Below are 22,104 nucleotides of genomic sequence, written 5' to 3' on the forward strand. Positions count from 1 at the left end.
ACTACTATGATTTCTATTACAGAGATGGCTTTCCTAAAAAGTTCTATAACCTAGTGACATTTTAAGAAACGTTGCATGTGTAAAGAATTTGGGGCAGTTAATTTTGAAGTTTTAATTATTTCATCTTTATGAATATTGATAAGAAAGAATATATTGTGGAGATCATGTAAAGTTTTAATTGGGAACTGTAAATGGAGATAACTTGTTGGAATTATTGCATCCATTGACTAACAATTTGAAGGGTTAAAAGGAAGTGAGTGATACGAAAGTGCTGTTCCAGATAAAAAAAATCCTGTAATAGCACTTTTACCTACTAAATTATTGCAGTTTCTTTGAGGAAATGTCTGTCTTTTGGTTTGCAAATAGCACCATTCTTCCTTTTGATCCTATTCCTCCTACAACTTTTTTCACTGAGACATTCTACATCCGTTTCTTAATCTTATCCTTAAAGTCCCATCAGTGAGGTTTTTGGCATATACTTATTATAATGGACATTACTTAGATCGAAAGTTAATTTGATACTGAGAATTCTGATTAATCTTCCTGCAAACCACAGTTCTTAAATTAACGAATAAAAAGATGAAGCTCCATAATACCAGTATGTTAAAATTTCTTGAGAATTTGAGTGGGTTTCTGAACACAAGAGAAAAATGAGGGTTCTGAGAGATCTACACACTAAATTCAAGCCCAATGTATAAGAAAATGCAAATAAAAACTAAGTTATCTAGTGGATTCTTGTAGACAAATTTCTGCCATACAGAGAACAGGTATCAGAAAGAGAGAAACAAGAGAAATATCCTCAGATTTCCAGTGAAGAAGTTTTGGGAGACACTATAATGTATATGCTAACCCAAGAATGTGGGGTCTAGTGGGTGAAAAACTGATTTAGGAGTCAAAATACCAGCTTCTGTGACTTGATTGGTGCCTGTTTCTTTGTATGAGACCCAGTTTCCCATATATACAATCCTTATTCTGCCTAGGAAAACACTTTGGTAAAGTCTGATGACTAGAATTTATTCAGTGGCTAATTTCAGCTACTGAAAACATTCAAGAAAATATTAAATGCTTTGTAGACAGGTTGTGAAAATTTTAAAATCAACATTTTACTATGTTATTCACTCTGTTACGGTCCGTAGACATCACCATGCCTGAAGAGATACATGGTTTAAAAGGCAGAAGGAAGCAAAGATAAAAGGCATAAGAAGGAAAAAGGGAAGATTCTGCTAGGCTTAGCACTAAAGTTAGATCTTATAACAAAACTAAATGGGTGGAAACTGTGTCAGAGGAAGAATAAACGATATATACTCCATTGGCCAACAGTCTCCTGAGAACCATTAGTAGCTGATTTGGGCCACAGCAAGTTCCTATAACCTGAAAAACTCTGTCCCTTTTTAGAATTGGAGGGAAAAAAAACCCCAACCCATAAACCATACACAGCCTTCCTGAATTCTCCTTCCCAATCCCCTTGTGCTGCTCAGAGGAGTTCTGTCGTAGCAGAGACTCTAGGACAAGTTTCATGCCAACGCTGAGAAGCATTTAAACCTTTTTGCTTTCTCTGCTGATGCCCTCTGTTCACTTCCTTGTGCTTCCTTTTTTACCTTCATCCTTCGGTAACGGTGATGGAGACAGACAGTAATTAAAGAATAACTGGCAAGACAAAGTAGCCTTTTTGGGAGCAATAGCCTTACAAATGGTTCTTCACCTGTTTGGGGAAGAGACCTCTTATTTCCATTTTCCTATCATAATGCGTATTATGTGCCAGCCCTATGTCAGCATAGAAGTCTTAAACATTACAAAAACTCTTAATCAGATTTTAGAATATCAGGCAGTGTGGAAGACGTGCGTACTTCTGTTTCCCAGGTTGCCTTCATTTTGGGACTAATTTTTCTTGCAGGAACCCTACCTACTTCCTTTTGAACCCTGGAAATTAACAAGTGCAAGTAAACAAAATCGATATGAATGGAAAATTTAATTTCTTTAACCTTCAAATTATTATAATATGCCAATACATTGTATTGTTATTTGGAAAAAAATTATTTTGACTGCGGAGCTGAGTACAAGAGAAATATATACGAGCAAGTACTTGAGTATCTTCTGGTAACAGTATCTTGATAGCTCTGTCTTAAGCATTGACTATGTTCTGACAGAAGTACATTTTTGCTTGACTACTGCTATGTATATTTAAAGGAAATACGAAGACTGAGGTTTTGCCTTAGCATTAGCAGCTTCTAAGTGTTTTTGGGTTGGGTTTTTTTGGTTTTGTGGTTTTTTTTTTAAATCTGGAAAGTAAATATGAAATGTTTTGGTAATTTTCCTTCCCTTGAGCATTTTCTTCCAAGTAATCTAAGAACCATTTTCCTCCAGACATTTTTCTTAAAAGTTTCCGTATAAAACCAAGTGAGCTGAAAGAAAAACTATACATTATACATGAAGAGAGTGGTGGACTTACAGATGAGCAGATTACGGCACTAAGAAGGTAATCTTTGGGGTTCAATTGTTTATAATATATGCTACCTTTTGGAGAAGGCACAATCTTCTGCAAATAATGCGAAGTTCAGGAAAGATGCTACTGAGACATTGGCTCTATCCTGACTGTGAATAGAATATTAGGGTTGCCCACAGAAATCTCAGTCTTTACAACTGAGATTTTAGAGTACACCCCCAAAATATCACTTTTCCCCATGTTGTGTAGGAAAGGGGATTGCAAGAAATGACATGATTTTGTGAACTAGTTACAAGGAGCAGAGTTAGTAAAAGAATAAGTTGTGGCAGTGAGCAGGTGTAACTTGATGAGAAAACTTTACCTCTCTTACTACAGCCTTGCTGTCTATTGAGGGATCAGAAATGAAAGATTTGAAATTGGTTTGGAGAGGAGGAAGGCAGACAAGTGTTAAAGGAGCTTCATGGGATGATGGGATATTAAGAATATCGGTATTTCTGAGTGGCAGAGATGTGTGGGTTTAAAGCAGAATGCAAATTTCTGTATCTTTAAAAAAATTGAATTACTATATTGAGAAAAATAGAGTTCAGGAGTGTAAGCAAACTATTGGCATGTGAAATTTGTAAGAACTGGATTGTATCTCTTTGAATAGTTTAAGACACAGAAAGAAAGGAAAGAAGCGGGATCCTAGAGTAGTATCCGTTAGTCATCCCAGTCCCCATGTGATACTTGGGCCATTTTATTAAACACATTCATATGAAAGCTTGATGTGAAACTGTTTCTTCAAAATGAGAAAAAAATTGAGTGTTTTGCTAAAGTGAGCTTGGAAAAAGATGATGCTGGCAAAGAAAATGAGGAAGTAAATAACTGATGTACTTAAATGCTTTATATGTACCAGTGTTCTGGAGGAAGTTTCTGTGCTGCCCCAGTGCTTTACCAGTTATACCCCCCTCTGGTGCACAGCAGATTACGAGCTGGCGAAGGGTGTATAGCCCCGCTGAAGGTAATGGAGCTCTGTTGCCTTTCAAAAGCTGACCTTAAAGGCTTCATTCAAAAAAGAAAGGTCTTACTGCAATACTGCAGTTTCTAATTGCAGCGATGGAATTGGTCGGGAGATAACTGCAGTGAAATGTCTTGGACATCGAGAGTGCTCTCCAGTTACACATGTGGCTGTCTCTGGAGAAACAAATGGTTGGAGCTGGCAGAAGTAAAGAAATGCCCCCGGTCCTGCAGCATAGCAGAGTGCTTGGGGCCTGGCCAGCCCCGTTTACGAGGGCAGCCTCTGCTCACTCCTCAGTTTGAAGGAAAACTGTTGTTCAAGCCCTAATACAGATTCAGTTCAGGATCTCCACGCTGTTGAAATTGGTGTAACACCACTGAGATCACTGATTTATAGCATCTGGGCTCTTTGCCATCAGACAATAATAATAATAATGATGATGATGATGATGATGGCAATGAAGCTTGAAAGATTTTATTTTTTCCTTGAAGATTTCAGAGTCTTCCTTAGATAGCAATAATGCTGAGGAAATTTTTCTAGCAATGGAATGTGTAAGAGAGATTGGATGCTGTATTGCTATATCCTATATAGGAGCAAAGATTCTGTCCCTGGGATTCTTATTTATTGCCAAAATCTAGGAATGCATGTACAAATCTTGTAGTGAAAGGAAGCTTTTCCCATCCCAACAGTTTTAAAAGTGTTACTGAAATAGATGAGATGCATTTCAGAATTGAGGGTTGGATTTCCAAGGCAGTTCAGTGTCTTACGGTCCCATTCAGACATCTCATCAAAGGAGCAGACGCTTATCTTGAAACATCAGCACTCAGAAGTTTCTCTTGTACAACGCACTGTAGTGGACTTGGCACGATACAAGTAGCAGGACACTTAGCACTTTTGAAGACCTTTCCACTTGATATAGGTGCCATGGTGGAAAAATTTACTGTTGAAAAAAGTGGCCTCCCCTTAATTGAGAACCTGTGGTGATGACAGGAGTTTAAACAGGATAGTCAGGGGCTGGAAAATTCCTCTCTGTGCAAATTATACCTGTCATACTGTCTCAGCCTGAGCAGGAAGTCTAAATTCTACTATTGTAGACTGAAAAATATTTAAAGCCAAAAGCAAGATTACATTTTCAAGACTGTGACCAGTGAGCAAAATGTTCTGCTTGTGTATCCAGTGAAGGTTAGTGCAGGTGGTGGAATATTATTAGAAACTGCAGGACTTATTTTGATATGGAAACCTTTCCATAGTTCTCTGAGTGATTCTTTATCCCGATGTCTTAAAATCAATAGCAAAGCACTCTTTGTCTCTGTAAACTTAATTTTTCAGAACAGTGGGAGATTTTTCATTGCACAAATTCCATTAGCGTTGCATTCATGTAAAAAGATATTTATGGAATGCAGTCACATATTCTTGTGCTTCCTTTTCCATGGCTTCCATTGTTTAATGCTTTAAGCTTTAAACCTTCTAGATAATCTGCTAGTTTCATTTCATATACATAATACATTAAAAAAAATTTGATGGGATATCAGACTTCTGATTAAATGAAGACGTTTGCTGTCAGCTTTAAAAAAAAGTTCTTCAAATTTGCTTAAAAAGTCAAACTATTTTTAATGATAAATAAAAAACCTTTCATTTGCCAACAGATAACTGTTATTTTTAAATGAGAATTCATTTTTTTCCTTGCTGATGAAGGGTGATGAATGGAATATTTTGTAATCTGCTTTAATATAGATTTAATAATTCAAAACCCAGCAATTATTCAATTGAAATGTCATATTAAATTATTGACAACAGTAAAAAAAAAAAATCCTATTGTTTGTCCTGTATTTAACATGCTAAAATCTTTGCTCTATTTTTTCCATCTTTGAATAAATGTCCTTACTTTTAATGAAAATGTATATCTATAGCCATGAATGTTTAATCACACTTGCTACAAATTTAGTAGGTTGTCTGCAGAGAAAGAAAAGAAGATAGTAGACCTGAATACTTATTTAAGATTCTTAACACTCCTTCTCATATGTTAGATATAACATCGATTACATTTTTCTTAAGATACGCCATGGGAATTCATAGCATATCAGTCAGACATGTAGGAAGATCTCCAAAGGAGGGGAACTGTGGTGATGTGTTTATTTTTCCAAGTGGAGGCATGTTTAAAGACGTCAGTTTTCTAAAAATCTGCAGCTCTGGAGTACTGAATATTCTGTTACCTCATGCAGAAGGAAGAAAGTTGTGGGTCTGTTATGTGCTATCATAACAAAAACGAGAAATGGATCTTGGATGTGATGCAGCGCTTAGAGAGACAGAAATGCCATTGCAAGCTCTTGTTTCGTGGGCAATTAAAAAAGTTTTAGAGGTAGGAGTCGGTCAGACTGTGGGGCCCACTGGTGAATCACGCCATAGCATGAGTCCGCTCTGCTTTTGTGCTAATTTTTCAAAGAAGTTATTGCTGGAGACAAGTTGAGCCAGCATGGCCGTAACTGCTCGAAAAGTGTATATTGTTTCTAGGTGTTTGGGAAAGGTTGTTAGATGTGTTCATCCAATCAGTGAAAACAAGGCACGTATGTATCAAGCAGAGAATTAATGAACCTCTTTGGAAATTATGGACTTAAGTCCTCTGTCGCAGGGTTTTACCTTTTCCAAAATAGCCCATGCCATTGTAAATTGTCCGTAGTCTGCAGGTGAACACTACTGACTGTTATTTTCAAGCCTTATGTATATATAAGCATTTCCAGATATGCAGATGTATCTGCAGATCATTTTTGCTTTCCATCACATAGTTGGCTCAAATGTCTATAAAGTTCCAATGGTTAAAGAATAAATATGCAATACATAAACCACACTAAACAGTAAGAAATTCCGATGCATGGAATGGAATGATTGTTTTATGTTACAACAGTATAGAATGAAGAGGAAGAGGACATCTAATTTTCATTTGCTGATTTACAGATACATGCCAACACCAAAAGACGCAGAAAGGTACCAGTCATTCAAGGGGTCTCCTTCAGAGCTGCATGTGGTTGATCAGTTTATGTTAGAGGTAAGAAGGTACGGCGTTAAAAGACACCACATGCTATTTCTAGGACACTCTCTTCTAGATAAAACCACTACAAGAAGCTGTTGTTTGGAACTTCAATTTACAATCTCAGCCAGAATCAGTATAAGAGGATTTATCTGATAAAGAGTTGAGACAGGTAGATATTATGAAGAGAACTGTATGGATCCCTTTGTGTCTCCACGTCACACGCCCTCCCCTTCCTCCAAAGAAGGAGCTTGATTTATTCTGAGCTAGATTTCCAAAATCTATAAGCATAGAACTGTATGCATTTAAGCATTCTTGTTCACAAGAAATGAGTGTCATTGATTTTGATAATGTCTGGCCATACGAGCATACAGTGTCTTCTTGAATTTGCATATGCAAATGATGCCTATTCAGGTATGTGCCATAGTATATCTACAGTCTTAAGGCCTAGGATAAAACTAATAAATGAGCACAGAAATTAGGAAAACTATGGTGCAGATGAATTACTCAATAAATTATGAAAGATATGTGCGTGTTTTGGCATAAACATGGGTTTTGATTCCTTTTCTGTTCAACTCTATGCAGATGTGTAAAATCCCCCACTTAGGCCAGAGGTTGGATCTCCTGCTTACCATACGTGAGCTCCCTGTGAGCATAAGAGATTTGGAGCCTGTAAGTAACATGATTCCTTCACAGTATGTTTGTAATCAAAATCTACCCCTCAGATAGTAGAGGGTCAAGTGGCCTCAATGCAGATTTCAAAGCTGTGTAGCTGGGGAGGTTTTGTTTTGTTTTTTTCTTTTTTTTTTCTATAGCAAAATATCTCACAGTCCATAATGTGAGCAACTCATAGTGTAATAATCCAGGCAGCCTAGTGTATAAAAAAACCCCAACATTTCATGGCACTGTTCAAAAGTAACAAGCGAAAAGGTTAAAAAAATTTCATAAAATCTCTATAGGTCATGGCTTTGATAGCCAAGGAATTGTAAATGATGTGAAACTGTTAGAGACAGGCTACATTTGAAATGCAGTGGCACTATTGGCTGGTGCATTTGGAGTGCTTTTGGGAACCAATTCATTTTATTGTGTTTTGTTAATGATGGTATTCCACAGTACTGGTTCAAAACGAAACACAGTGAAAAAAAAAAAAAAAAGAGAAAAATGAGGGCTATGATACACATGGATATACATGTATGTGCATTTAATATCATCCTTCAAGAAGTAGTTGCTAATGGGCCTGGCAGCGGAATAGACTTCCACAAAGGAGGGAGAAAAGAACAGGAAAGGATTTTCAAACTTTTATTTGGCATTGTTAAACTTTCCTCTTTCTTTGGCCAGTGATAAGACAGAAGTGAATTTCACCATTAAAATTAAATTGTTTTTGTAGGGAGGTTCTGGCCCCACAAGCTTAAAAGAATCAATCTAGAGTTCAGATACTTAGAGCAAGTTTATTCGACCAGCATCTCGCAGACATTTACTATTTTCAGAAGACTGAAGGAGGCTGTTCACCCTAAGGATTACAGCACGGAATTGAAATGTTGCAAGCCAGAGTTCAAGTCCCTCTCTGCCTTTTTCAGGATGACCTAGGGGTGGGGGGATGCAAATAAACAGTGTTCCAGTCTCATGGACTGGATCTTCCTGTTCCAAACCGCTGCCTTACCTGCCAGGGTTTGTATATGCTTTGATTCAAAACAAAGTATTTCGACACAATTCTGTTTCTGTGAAAATGTTTCAAATGTTTTACTCTCATTCTGCATGGGAATGAAAACAAAACCTGAAAGTCCTGCAAGTCCAAGTTGTTATCCTTTGTCTGGCTGTGATTAAAAACATAGTAACAGTGAACAAAACTCGGAAGAGGAACAGATGGAGAACACCGGGGAGATGCACAGATTTCTGACCCTGCCTGGTACAATGCTATACCTTTGCTGTCCTCCACTGAAACCAAATATTTGAATATTTGGAAGCTATTATATATACTGTTTGCTTTGACAGATATTTAATGTTCATTGAAGAGCTGATTAGTTGCCTAAGTGTTTTCTTACTTATGCACGCTAATACGTTTGTAAACCACAGATCATACACTTAAAATTCTATGGGACAATCTGAATATTGGTTTTCAGCACCCTCTGGCCCTGTGATGTGCTATAAATGTTTTAACAATGGCTTTCAGCTCTCCCATGTGTTTCATCCTTTCCCTGTTTTTAAATTTGTGTGTTGGTGACTGATGAAGAGAGGTGTGGTGCTAAAAAAATACACATTTCCTAATTTAAAACAAAACCAACTCTTGTGTCTATAGCCCTAGAAGGGAGGTGGCTTCTCTGGGAAAACAGAAATTGATACTGAGTTTGATTACAGGAAATTATTATTCTTCCTTGTAGGGAAACTGTGCTAAGAATTTTGATAAGATAACAGTCTTCAGCTGGTATAAACAGAAGGGAGGGAGGTGAAGGATGGAGAACCTTACACTGCGCTTCAGGCTATCTGCTTCCCCTGATGCCTGACATTTGGTGCAATCTGGTGCATTCAAACAGCAAAATACTTTCTCTTCAGAAGCATTTTTAAGAGATGAGGTTGAAGTAATTTTGGCAGGGCTGGTTTGGCAGCCAGAAAGGATGTGGCCTCCATCGGGGGCAGGGTAACTGTGCCAACACCAGCTTTATCTTGGTGGGAGGCTTTTAACTGGTCCTTCCTGAAACCCCCTGGCCTGTTCCCCCAGGGAAGTTGGACAGGAAGATATCTGTCAGCTAAAGTGTGACTTGCTTCAGGTGGGGACAATGAGGCTTTAGGCAAAATCAATTTGAACTGAAGGAAGATTTGTGTGTTTCAGCTAATAAACCAGAAAATCCAAGCGAGTAAGCAGCTGCAATCCAGCCAGAAATTTGTTGCTGTCTTGAAGTACATTTTAGCCATTGGGAACCATCTAAATGAAAAGGCTGGAAAAGAGAAGGCTAAAGGATTTCGATTATCGTCTTTGACCAAAGTGAGTAAATATTTTTCTTGTCATTAAAATCATCATATTCTAAGGTACGTTAGCCATTAATATTAACTCAGTTTTGCCTTGAATGGGGAGAAAGGCAATCATTTTTAATGAGTAGCTAACATTTTAACATCTGCTCTTGGTTACACTAGAAACAAAATCCTGTTTAACAATGTATTCTTTAATGTGTGTTATAACAAGATGCATTTCCCCATTTTAGACAGCAGCACTGGCTAGATGGGGGCATTGGGGTGTTCAAACACTGTGTTTCTAATGAGGTAGAACATCAAAATGCTGACTGCTCTGATATTAAGTTCCCCTGGCTAGAAGAGGCATCTAAGCTGCAGGCCCCTGGTTAGATGCAAGTTTAGATAAACTGTATTTTGCAGTTTTGTGCAGAGCAGTGTTGTATGGATCCTCTTAATTTCACTGTGGTCAGAGACTGTAACTATGGCATTTCTTCTGTGGTAGTTGCACTTTTATGGCACTGGAGTAATTTCTTAGCGCTCCATTTTACTCCAAAGCAAAGGTCTCCTGCAATAAGTGGTATAATGCCATTTTAAGGTAAAATTTCAAAAGTAGAATGAAAATAAATTAATAAATTCAAAGGGAGTGACATTTGCCTGCGACGATTTTAACCCCCCATCATTGCTCTGCTGGATGATTGAATAGGGGATGAAGGTAGCAGTTGTGATCTTCACCCTTTCCTGGTAGAGGTCTGCTCTACAAGAAGCACCATCTAGCTCTTAGTTCTTTGTCTCTTCATTGACCTACCACTTGTGTGACATTAGGCTGAGTTTTCCATTAGTTTTAAGGAAACTGCTTTCCCCTCTTCACCAGAATTTGCCATCAGAAAATGCTGCTACTGAATACAGGTTTTTTTTTTCCCCCTCCTCCACCCAACAGTGGCAGGCCATTATACTCTTATCCTAAAAAGTAAGAAATAGATACAAATTTCCTAAGCTGCCTTGTACCTTTAACACTATTGTAAGATTATGCCTGATCTGTGAATAAGAGAGAATAATTTTTATTTTGTTTTTTGTAAGGTATCTTCCCATCTGGAGACTTTAATATTTGAGTGAGTGATTTATAACTGTAGTGACAATTCTGAGGCACAACTTGCCTTCTTTTTTTTTAATATATAATGGCTGTAATACCACATCTATCATAATGAAAAATGCCTACAAAATCATTTTCTGCCACAGAGCATCTTCCCACATTCATTTAAGGAACTTCACTATCTTCGTGAACACAACACACTGCTTTTAAGTGGAAAGGAATATTGACTGTGTTTGGAGGTCCAAAATCAGTTGCAATCCATTAGGATACCTTAGGTTAAAAAAGACCCCTGTCTTTAATAAGAAGACACAAAAGAACAAGGAAGGTCAATGGATATGAAAGTGTAAAGCTGATCTTAATCAAGAATGTCTGTGAAATGGCAGATGGAAAAGGAGAAGTTTAATTTCATTGTGTTTTCTATTCGTGTCAAATTTACCTGGGAGCGATCAAAATTCCTGCTGTGTTTTTTTTTTATTTTTTTTTTTTTAAGTATAATAGCTCAGTCTGTCAATTATTGCTCTATTCTATTTGCAGTTACCTCTGTTGCGGGGTAAAGAGAGGACGTTCACCTTGCTTCATGCCCTTGTGGAACAGATCTTCTTGCATGAGCCTGATTTGGCTAAATTTTCTCAGGAGTTGACAGAATTTGAAGCTGTTCCTGATGGTGAGAGGAGGGAGGGAGGAAAAAAAAAATCAACAAATAAAAAAATGAAGTCCTTCAACTTTTGTGGAAACTCCTATCCTCACAGTATGAATGATACTTATTAGCACTTTTTTCCCCCTCTCTCTCCCTTTCCAGCTTCCATGAAGGGCCTCAGTGCTGAAGTTGATGGTATGTAAATGTGGTTTCTAAATTCAGAGAAAGGTTTTCATATGTTGTGCAGTCATTTGGAACAGGATTTCATTGCACTTCTGTAGTTTGTAAAGAGGGGTAAAGGTTCAAAATATTGAGGTAAAGTGTTGCTATGGTGATACTTAACCTGCCATGTTACTGTGAAGAATTTTTAAAAAAGAAATATTAAGTGTGTCCAGGTGGTTTAGAAATATAAAAAATATACTGCCCGTGGTAAATAAAGCTTATCATAAACTACAAATGTTAAGTGATACAAGTGCTCTGTCAAAGTTATGGCTGTAGCGGAGTCTCCGGGAGCAAACAATGCAGCAGGAGAAAACTTCCTACAGTTCAGTCCTGAAGTTCAAGAATTTCTTTGAAACAAACCAGTGTCCTTCTCTAGAAAGGAGTCCAACACTAGTGAAGTCGGCAGGAGAGAACCGAATAAGGTTGTTCAAATGTAAGATAGACTTTGGGAGACATTTACAACTTACCATTGAACAGTATCACAAGGTGACCAGTGAAGTCAATGGATTTTAGATTGAACCCTTTGAGAGTGGATAGAGAAGGTGTATGAGTGGATGAAAATGACTTGTATTGTGTTGAAAGTTTATAAAAAAAATATATCTTTTGAAAATGTGGCATGGGTGTTGACTTTAACTACAGACCAATATATCCTATTTCAGCCTTTGATAACATACCTGAATGCCAGTCGCTCTCAGCTTTCGGTTTGAAAAATCCTTGCACCTATTCTGCTGGGCTTTGGGAGTCAGCCAGGCATGTAGCATGAGGCTAAATTCCAATCAAATTCTTAGGGGACATACGTAACTAAAAATAACACTATTTAGCTTCAGTCACTTGTGTTCTTTGGGGACAATGTTGGTAGCAATTCAAAATCACTCAATATTTTAAAGACAGTTTTGGAAAGTCATGGATAAAGTGGTGCAATAGACGCGGTACCAGAAACTGTTGGGAGCTATCAAAGGAGGCGAATTATGGGAACTGGAGGAGGCTGACTGGCCTCTTCCCTCCATGGATTCCTGATGGGCCCAGTGTAGATCACTCTTACCTTCTGAGTCCTGTTCTCCAGGGCAGAGAGGGAAAGAGATGGACCAAATGCCACTGAACCAGCCTTTCTCGCCATGTAGTTCAAGGCACATCCTGGGGCTCATCTGCTGCAAGTATTGCACGAGCACAAGGGGAGGAAGATGCTAGACTGCAGCCTGGGTCAGTTCAGGACTGAGCCCCTGGAGCCAAGGCTGTATCCTCTTCTCCCCCCATTTCACACCATGAGAGGTCCCACGGTAGTAGTCTGATGCGGTGCTTAGTGCCAACTGACAAGATTTTTTACTGTTACATAGGGTAGAATTTTTGTTCTTTTGTCTTTAAAGGAAGCCTGAACTTTCTACACAAAAATGTAGGTTTGAAGAATGTTATTTTCATTGCTAATCCCAATGCTCAAAGCTAGGAAAGGTCAAATTTACAGCTGCTGCGTGACCATACTCTCGACCTCTTCATTATTCTGCAGTTGCTTGTGAAGTGATCACATACTACTTTTTTCCATAAGACCCATGCCTCTTTTAGGATTTCTATTTCAAAACAGAAAGTTAATATTCCTAGATTAACATGTTATAGACCCATATTCTCCTAAATTTTCCATGTGTCCTAAATTAGACAGTTCTAAATTTGCAGTCCTTTGGACACAACTGCATGCTAGTGAAATTTCTCATTTTTTTCTCTTTTGTTAGTTTTAAAAAAAGAATTGGAAAATGTTATTCAGTGCAGGCGGCTTATTAAACCCAAGACAATCAAGGCAATACCCCAGGAGTCACAGTTCTGCAAGGAACTAAAGGTAACATTATCACAACCGTATTGTGGGCTGGAGGTAAAAGATGAGTAATCTGCTTAGTTTTTGCTGAGCCTTGCCCTGGCGAGGGGGTCAGGAGCATTTGAGGGAAAGTGGCCTTTTATTCCCCTCTGATAGTGTCTCATACCATAAGCTGCAGCATGGGAAAGGCTTTTCAGAGTTTCTGCATCTCCTGCTTTTTCTTCACAGGCAAATGGGCTGGAGTGGATGAGGAACAGGTAGCCCCACTGTTGCCCACAATAAGCACTTTGGAATACTACCAATTTTAGAGCATATATGAATTTGTAATAACTTCCTCTGCCCTTAGACAGAAGGGAAAATAGCATAGAGAAACGTCATCCAAGGGCATGCATATGTTGTGAGTATAGGTTGATCTAAGATGATTCTGCCCATGCTAGTGGCAGAACGAGATGGGCTGGAGGTCACAATGGAGAGGCGGCTGAGCAGGCTGGAGGGAGCCCAGTTCTGGCCAGGAGTCAGCAGAGCCAAACACAGGGCTTATTAGCTCAAGGGCAAAGAACTCAATTAACTCTCAAGAGCACTGTTGTGCTAGTTATGAACGGGGCTACTTCCAGTGAGGGCTTTCCCCGCTGCCGTGGGGGGACATGTTCATCTCTGCCGTCCTGGATATCTTCGTGCTGTGCTTCACTGTGTACTGTTGGCATCTGTTAGACCCATACGTTTCCTTCTCCCTTGGAACAGCTCAGTGCTGTGCTTCTTCAATACACATTAAGTTGTCCTGTGTATGTATATACATATATATAAATGCATACATTACAAAAGAACTGTGATTAAGAAATTTTATTTCAAAAGTTAAATTTCTAAGGCCTTGTTTCTGACCCCTTAAAAACTAGCAACTGCGAGTATTTACTTCACATGCAAAAAGGCTAGACTATGCCAAACGTGGGTGGAAATTAGGACCTTGTGATGCTCATCTAGTTCTATAAATTTTAATAGATTTAGGTAGTGTCATTGGATGATAAAGTAAAAAGTTCTCTAACATTGATGTTTCTTTTTTTGTCTTTGTCTTAATACTTGCAAGGAAATGTGTGCGCTTGATGTATGCTTATCTTTTGTGAAATGTGAAATTTTTGTGACATGAAAATTTTGACTTGAATTATCTTGTTTTCACTGCTGTTTAATTTCTGCTTTAATATTACGCTCCTATACCAAATTAAGAAGTTTTATTTTATTACAGGATTTAATTCAGAAATATGAAGGGGATCTATCCCAGCTGTCAAAAAGATGTGATGAAATGAAGAAGCTTTATAGCAACTTACTGGTACATATCATATTAAAATGCAATGAAAAGAAATCTGTATTTCTTTAAAAAAAAAAAAGGGGAAGAAAGAAGGGCAAGAAGTTCCCATACTTCCACATGCTTTATAGTTATACTCTCCACAAAAACTGAAAAAAAAAAAATCACATCTAGCAGTGGTGGAATATTTTGAATGAAAATCTGGCTTTTATTTTTCTTAAGGACTTACAGCCCACTTTTTAGGGGGTCTACAGCCCAAGTATCAAAAAGAAAAGTAGATGTTCACCAAATTTATAGATTCAATGAGTTTAACTGTTGAATGTTTTCAACACGTTACAGAAAACATGTTATGGAAAACATGCTTTTCTGGTGCCTACCAGCAATCGTGTCTTTGGCTGGTAGGCAGCTGCAATTCTTCTGCTACTTGAGCAGAGGGTTTTTTCTAGTGACAAGCTTATAGTCCAGGGCATTGATTTAGCTACTGTTATTCGAATGAGAGAGAGACAGGAATAGAGATGTTAGTAGTAGCACAGATCTAAAAATGAGCAGAGCAGAGCAGAAAGGAAGCTCCATGGGCAGAAGATTTCTGATAAAGAAACTGTCTGTTCTTGTTTGTTCCTATTATGTTCACCCACACTTGCACTGGAGAAGCACCTAATTTTCTCAATCATTTCTTCCTCTGAACAGAAGCAACCCATCTAGGTCCAATACACTAGAAAATGTTTTTTGGGTCAGAGGGTCACACCAGAAGGAATGATAAAAGCTCCATGCTGCAGTTTTTAACATGTCGATTCCTCGTTTAGTACAATGTTCTTGGAGTGTGACAGAAATTCAGGAGGTCTCTGCTATGGTAACAGCATTCTCCAGCAGAATAGTCACACTAGGAGGTTTTAAGGAAAGGGACAGATTTGCTGAAATGCAGTGCTAATCTGAAACTGGAATAACTTCCTGGTCCTGGGATTAGGACACAGCTTTAAGTGGTAGTGGTGGTTTGTTTTGTGGGTTTTTTTTTGGTGGTTTTTTTTTTTTGAGGGAGAGGGATTAGAAGTAGAGAAGTTTTATGACAGGTAAACGTTACACAGAAGATGCAGCCAGGAAGACCTTTGGGGACCTATCTGAACAGACATTGAAGATTAGCGAGATGTTTGACCAAGGAAATTTAATTAGTAATGTTTTACTAAAAGTAATATTGTGACAATGTGCAAGGGTTTCCTTGTGTCTCTTGCAGACTTGCACAAATGGGAAAAATGCCTCAGTGTAGGGTAACAAGCCAAATTTGTATGGTAGCACATAGTCGAAGAACTCTGTCCCAAGCCTTCAAAACAGGTTGAAGGGCTGGGATAAAGCAAGAAGAAAAAAAGGTGGAAAAAATAGTGTAACTGAGAGAGTTAACAATTAAGTTACATGAGTGGAAATGGTTGAAAACTATTCACCAAATTTAAAAGTGGGGAGATTTGTGCTGTAAAAACTTTGGGAGACACTTCTTGCATGGGGTGTGGAAGAATTTGACCCATTTTACCTAAAAAGTCGTCTGTAGAAGGAGTTAGTGTCGTGTGGCCGGTCCTGCTTGCAGAGCTGTGTCGCGCCCAGTGGGTGCTGGATGTGCCCTCCTGCATGTGCGTACTCTGTCACACTCCTCCTGCACAGACGTTCTCTCCAGCTGTGTACATTCAGCCGGGAGGCATTACAGATGTGATGCTGTGCTACAGATATACGTGTGAGGCTCTTTGCTTTCCTTTCTTGTATTGGAAACTCTCATCTGAGAGTTTTTTGCATCTGAAGAGGATTTCATTTTCCATGTAGCTGGAAGTTTCCTCAAGTTTTAACCCAGCTGCTTTTTACCTCCCTTACCCTCCCCTTCTCCCTTATTCTCTAAAGTTAGGCATTTCTCTCACTTAGAATGGATTTTTTTCTTCTGAATAATGTTATTGCTAGGCAGATCTTTTTGCATATTTATAAAGCAGCAAAAATGTAAAGCAAATATAAAATAGGATGGGTGATCAAAGACCAGGCTGTCATCTCAACAGCACTAGGAAGGAATAGTCCAGCTTACCTAGGGGAATATTTGATCTGGAAATGTGTTGTAGGTAGCCATGGAAATCATGTTGCAGATAAAACAAAAATCCACAGGCCTACCTTTATGATTTAATATTCTGCTTATAAAATCAATAATGACCTTGGCATGTGACACTTCTATGGAATGAACAATAAATTGGGGGTAACTGCCTGTGGTATAGCTGTGGGCTATCAACTTCTCACAGATGGTCATTAGCTCCAGGAAATGCCCCTCTCATTACTGTTTAACTGATGGTACGCCATGGGCGAGTGGTGAGGCATGCCAAAGATCAAGGGCTTGGAGCACCCAGGAGGTGCAATTAGGAACACAACAGGCAAAACTATTAATCAGATGTCACTGGTTAATGTCAAAGTTTTTGTGACAGGATTATATGAGTGGTTTCTTTTACTGTGTTTCTGATTTCCAGGCAGAGGATTTGCTCCTAAGAACATGTTAGATGATGTCCAGGTGAACATGTTTAGATAATGACAGATACCAGTCCAAACCTTTCCATATATTTCAGTTGCAATCTGAAATACTGAAATACAACTACATTGCTCTTCAGCCTTGGGAGAGCTGTATCCCCCAATTACGGAGTACCTCTCAATTACAGCCAAGATAAGAACTTGTAGCAACACAAGACGCCTTTTTAAACTTTTTGATGAAGCCTTTGGAGCATGTTCTCTAGATTTGTTCTGCTCAATTAAAAAGCCGTTGCAGGCAGAGTTATGTTCTTTAACTTATTGATCCCATTAAGGAGGAATCTTTGAAAATTATGACAAGCCTCTTGAATTAAAGCTTAGCAACAGATTTAATATCAAAAATCCTTTCCTGTCCTAGAACTGGAGAACCTATGTGGAAGTGATTTTAGTTAATGCAGGAATACCTCTCCTAGTACTGAACTTTGTAGTATGACTGCCTTTCACCTCTTGTTTTATAGCGAAGTAGACATGATGACAATATTGTTCACGTCTTTTTCAAAAACTTTCCATCCGTTCACCTTTTTCAGGTGAAGGAAAGAAGAGAACAGGGGAAGGTGGCTCTTTGATAAATTACTTTTTCTCCCAAAAACGTTTGCTTCCCTATGAATATTTTTGTTTGTTTGCAAAGCAAAATGACAGAAAAGGAAAGCTTTTTGGCTTGAACATGCTGCTACCATGCCCACCATGGAATATAACCCCTTTCTCTAAAGTACACATTTTCATTTACGAATGGGTTCATCCACAAACTGCAGAGCAAGGAAGCTTCATGATTTACTGTTTTTTCTCCTCTTCAGCTGAAGATCTATAGTCCAGCCAGAGAGACAGGGTTATACAGAAACCCAGGTTACTGAGGTAATTCAGTGACAACTCCTGGGGCCACTTTTACCTGAGACGTTTTGGATCTCAGCTTGCTGGAGATTTTAGCCAGCTCTAAGTTTTCTAATTATTATTATTAGAAGGTATTTAACTTTTCTCTTGCTCTTTTAATTTCATTAAGATCCTGGACATGGTTTAGATTACTTGGATATACTAATGTTAAATATTCTTCTCTTTCAAATGTACAGGTAAAATTTGGGGAGCCGCAAGACCTAGACTCTCAGGAACTATTTGGATGGATATCTTCATTCATTAGTGAGTTTAGGAAGGCCTGTGCTGAAGTCATGCCATAAGGACAACACAAATCGTATAAAGAGGTGAGGGAAAGAGAAGTCCAGGAAACAATTTTAAGTTAATTGGTTTGAAAGTTTCTCTACTAATAAGTAGTACATAGACAGTGTATAGTCTGTACAGCAGTATACCTTGATTTTAAGAGATATTCAATTTATAATGTGTAATTTGTAAGTGGTATTTGACCTGTAGGATGACAGATCACTTATGAGCCTCTCCCTCGTCTTTTCTGATGTACGTGCTTTTGTACTTTGAGATGCCTGTATATTTAGAAAGGAGACACTTTTGATATTTTATAATTTCTCTTTTTAATGTTTTCCTTTGATACCCAGTCTTCTGACTGAGTTTTAACTTTACTTTCAATGAATAAGTTCCTGTGTGGTGATCTAATTTTTAATTATTTTTGCTGTAGTTTTCTAAATAATACTTTACAAGTTTTAGAATGAAATGGGGAGCTGTTACCCACAGAGGAGAATATTTAGCAAAAATTCTTGTTTGTCTTTCTGCTATTAAAGCATTGCAGCCTTAGTATGTAATGGAGAAAGTGTCTCGCTGGGTGTTGCCCCCTCCCCCAAAGTAGTACAATAAAATAGTGCTTTTTATGGCTAATGTCATGTATTCAGGTAAAATACTATAGAAATTGATCAATATGTGAGATTTGCATTGGCAGGAAGAGAAAAATATCAGAGAAGCAAACTAAAAACATGTCATAAGGCATCTAAGTAATGGATACTGGAGGTAATTATCCATGGTTTTCAAAAGAGAAAATACTTCTGTTGCATTTGTTGGCTTTTACATATTTTTAAGTAGAATAATATCTGGAGTTCAAATATATGAGAAGAAAATGAGGCCTATATATGCAAAGCCAAAATGGATGTGTTTAACATTGAAAGCAGAAAATAGTTCTAAAAGGTCATTGATAAAATTTGGCATTTTCTCTACCAGTTTTGCAAACAGTGTTGTTTGAGAAAAGTGTATTACCTGACTTATTTTAGGTCTGACTGCCCAGGGCTCACAGTGTTTGGGCTTTGATAGAAACGTTGAACACTCTCCCTGACTTCAGTGCTAAAAGGAGTTAGGGCTAACCATCTGAAAGGCTTAGATGCACTTACATCTAAAAATTACATTATCACAACCCTCTCAGCTGGCATATAAAATTTCTCTATATCCAGCATCTCATTTGCTGTTCTAGATGTGACCACTGCTGAACATTTAGGTATTTAGAGAAAGGTCCAGGAAAGAGCCCAGGCACCCACCAGCTAGGTGCTGCAATACCTAGATTTTTAGTGCTGGTTGTGTCAGACAGTAAAGGACAATCACCAGGAATACAGAGACATGTGGACACTGTCTGGAAAGCAGAGATAAAAGAAGTCCAACATTTTTTTCTTGTCTTGGCCTCAGTGCTTTAAAGGGCATCGCAGGCTGCAGTTCCTGGGAGCTTACAGCTTCTGATGTGCCATGACTGGCAGCACACCTCTATGTGAAAAGGCAGAAAAGCGTTCCTGCAGCTAATGTGTCCATTACCAAAGGCAAGGGCTTCATTTCACATCAACCTCGATAAATCTGCTGAGGGAAGGGGATGCGGCTGAACCCCTGCCCTCCACAGGTGCTCCTGTTTGGAAGCTGAATCTGCTCCCAGGGGCACGTGCACACAACTTCTGCTTCAAAGAAGTGAGCAGGGATCATAACTGCTCTTTTAAAATGATAGTTCTCACCTCTATTTTGGAGCCACCGAGGAAGTGGAATCCTGCCCTGAAGGATTCAAATCCTTATAAACCTCCTCTTAAAGGAATGCTCTGGCCAAAAGGTGTGCTAAGCAGGCAGCATCTCATTCCTGGCCAGTGAGCGATAACTCCAGGGAAATGTTTTCAACAGGAGGTATCAGCTGTTAAGCAAAAACGATGAGCAAAGAAGCAACCGCTCTTCCAGCTTTGTGAGAAGCAAACCTGGCACCAGCTGTGAATGCCAATGGGCCTCACTGCTTAACTCCTCTGCCTTAAATCCACCCCTCATCTTAGAGGATGTCTAAAAAGATCTTTGAGGAAGAGGCTCAACGGACTATGTAGTTAGTATGCTCAATATCATCTTCCAGGCACCTACATATCATATATAGAAACCGTCTCACGTGAGGTAGAGGATGCCTGAAATAGAGCTCTGCATTGCAGCAGCAGCAAAGTACCCAGTGGGTCCCCTCGGCTTTGTACCGCCAGTGTTGCTGCCATCCGTAAGCTCTTGCATGTCTGCACTAACAAAGTGCATCGGTTTGGCTTCTCCACAGTCTTGTCAGGACCATGCTTCCAGTTAAGAACGTGCGGTCATGTTTCTCAGAGGCAAAAGGAATAAAATAAAAAACTAATAGCAAAATTTAGTACCCCTGATACTTATTTTACAGAAAATTATTTACAGAAGCAAATAAAGGGATTTAATTTTATGGAAAACATGTTGGCTATATTTGCCTCAAGTCAGCATCAGAGCAGTGACATCTGGTTGACACTGAAGTCAGTGGCATCTATCTATGTACCAGGAGCTACAGCTTACATCACTCATTTCTGATCGAAAGAAGAAAATTGAAGTCCTTTTTAATTTCTTGCATCTCTATACCACAATCCCCTATACAGTGCATGTACGTGCACTGTAAACAACACTTGCAGTTTTTGATGTGCGTTGTTACTGCTCCAAAACCTGAACCATCTTCATTTATATGTGAATCATGTAAGATAATCCTGAATACAAGTGCCATTTCCATGGTATCAAGAACCCTGCATTCCTGAACAGCATTCGTGATGGTCATGATAAGTTTCATGTTTTTCTACCATTACCTTAGCTCAGGAGTCCTGGGAAGTCTCTTTTAACTAAATAGTTTTTTCTCTTTTTTTTCCATGACTCACTTTTTTCCCCCTAGTCTTTTTTCTCTATTATTATATCTAACAGCTTGTACTTGTTTTATAGCTCAGCTGGCATGGCCTCTTCCAATTAAAAATATATTCTACACAGTAGTTGATATCTGTGTCTTTGTGTGAATATCCTGGAGCATTAATTTAAAAAATTGATGTCCAAATACCTTCTTGGCAAGAAGTTCTAGCCCCTTCAGAGAGCACAAAGCTTTCCTATGGAGTGAGAGCTTACTGAGGAGACATGTTTCAATTTTCTCAAACAAGCTATTTCTTCAGTGCCTGTGAGTTTAAGACCTCCTGTTTTATATGTAAAAATAAATAAATAGACCTTGTTTCCTACCTCATTCTTTTTTCCCAAGTGTTATTTTGCATAAGGCTGGGTTTTTCATCTCTGAGTCAACTGTATTACTAAGTTTTAGTGGTATAAAGAATAATAGTTGCTACGCCTCAACATTTATTTGGAATTATATAGACAAGCTCTAGGTCTCCGTGTGGATAATGTCTGTGGAATCCTTTCTTTGCAGCTGACAGTTTTATCCTGCAAACCTGTAGTCATAAAGGTCAAAGTGTCAGGTGAGCCCTCTGTTTGTGGAAACTAATACAATTGGGAGCATGCCGACAAGTAGTAACCTGCAAGAACTGTAGTATTTTTACATCTGGGTTATTTTTTTCCCTACAAAAACCACAAAGCTGACATTTGGCATATTATGAAATATGAAAGCTTAATGATGATGTGTTATAAGTAGTTCTGCTCAGTAAAATTAGTCTTAATATTCAGTTGTGTGAAGTAAGGCTGCAGGTCAAATGCTGTACTGATTTTTCTTTCATGACAGCTCAGCTAAGAACTGCTTGCTCCAGAAGGAAATAGAGATCTCTTTTGAAAGTTTGTTTCCTTAAAATGCACACTGCTGGTAGTATGTGCAGTACTTCAGCAAGAACAGGAAAGATAATTTCTGGATCTCATATTAAACATTAGTTTTCTCCAGCAAAAATGTGACTGAGAGAAGTCCTGCACTCCAGGATGGGAGCTCCCCATAGAAATCTGAC

General features: G+C 38.5%; 1 protein-coding gene across 1 annotated transcript; it reads left to right on the forward strand.

Moving 5' to 3' along the window:
• Positions 1-6,396: 6,396 nt before the first annotated feature.
• LOC143167216 (uncharacterized) lies at positions 6,397-13,233 on the forward strand. The gene is made up of 6 exons (XM_076352409.1): positions 6,397-6,483; positions 7,051-7,137; positions 9,293-9,445; positions 11,036-11,165; positions 11,301-11,333; positions 13,082-13,233. Exons 1-6 carry the CDS (start codon positions 6,397-6,399, stop codon positions 13,231-13,233), a joined length of 642 nt encoding a protein of 213 aa, XP_076208524.1.
• The last annotated feature ends 8,871 nt before the right edge of the window (positions 13,234-22,104 follow it).

This window comes from Aptenodytes patagonicus, chromosome 14, assembly GCF_965638725.1.
Source record: "Aptenodytes patagonicus chromosome 14, bAptPat1.pri.cur, whole genome shotgun sequence".
Classification (NCBI taxonomy): Eukaryota; Metazoa; Chordata; class Aves; order Sphenisciformes; family Spheniscidae; genus Aptenodytes; species Aptenodytes patagonicus.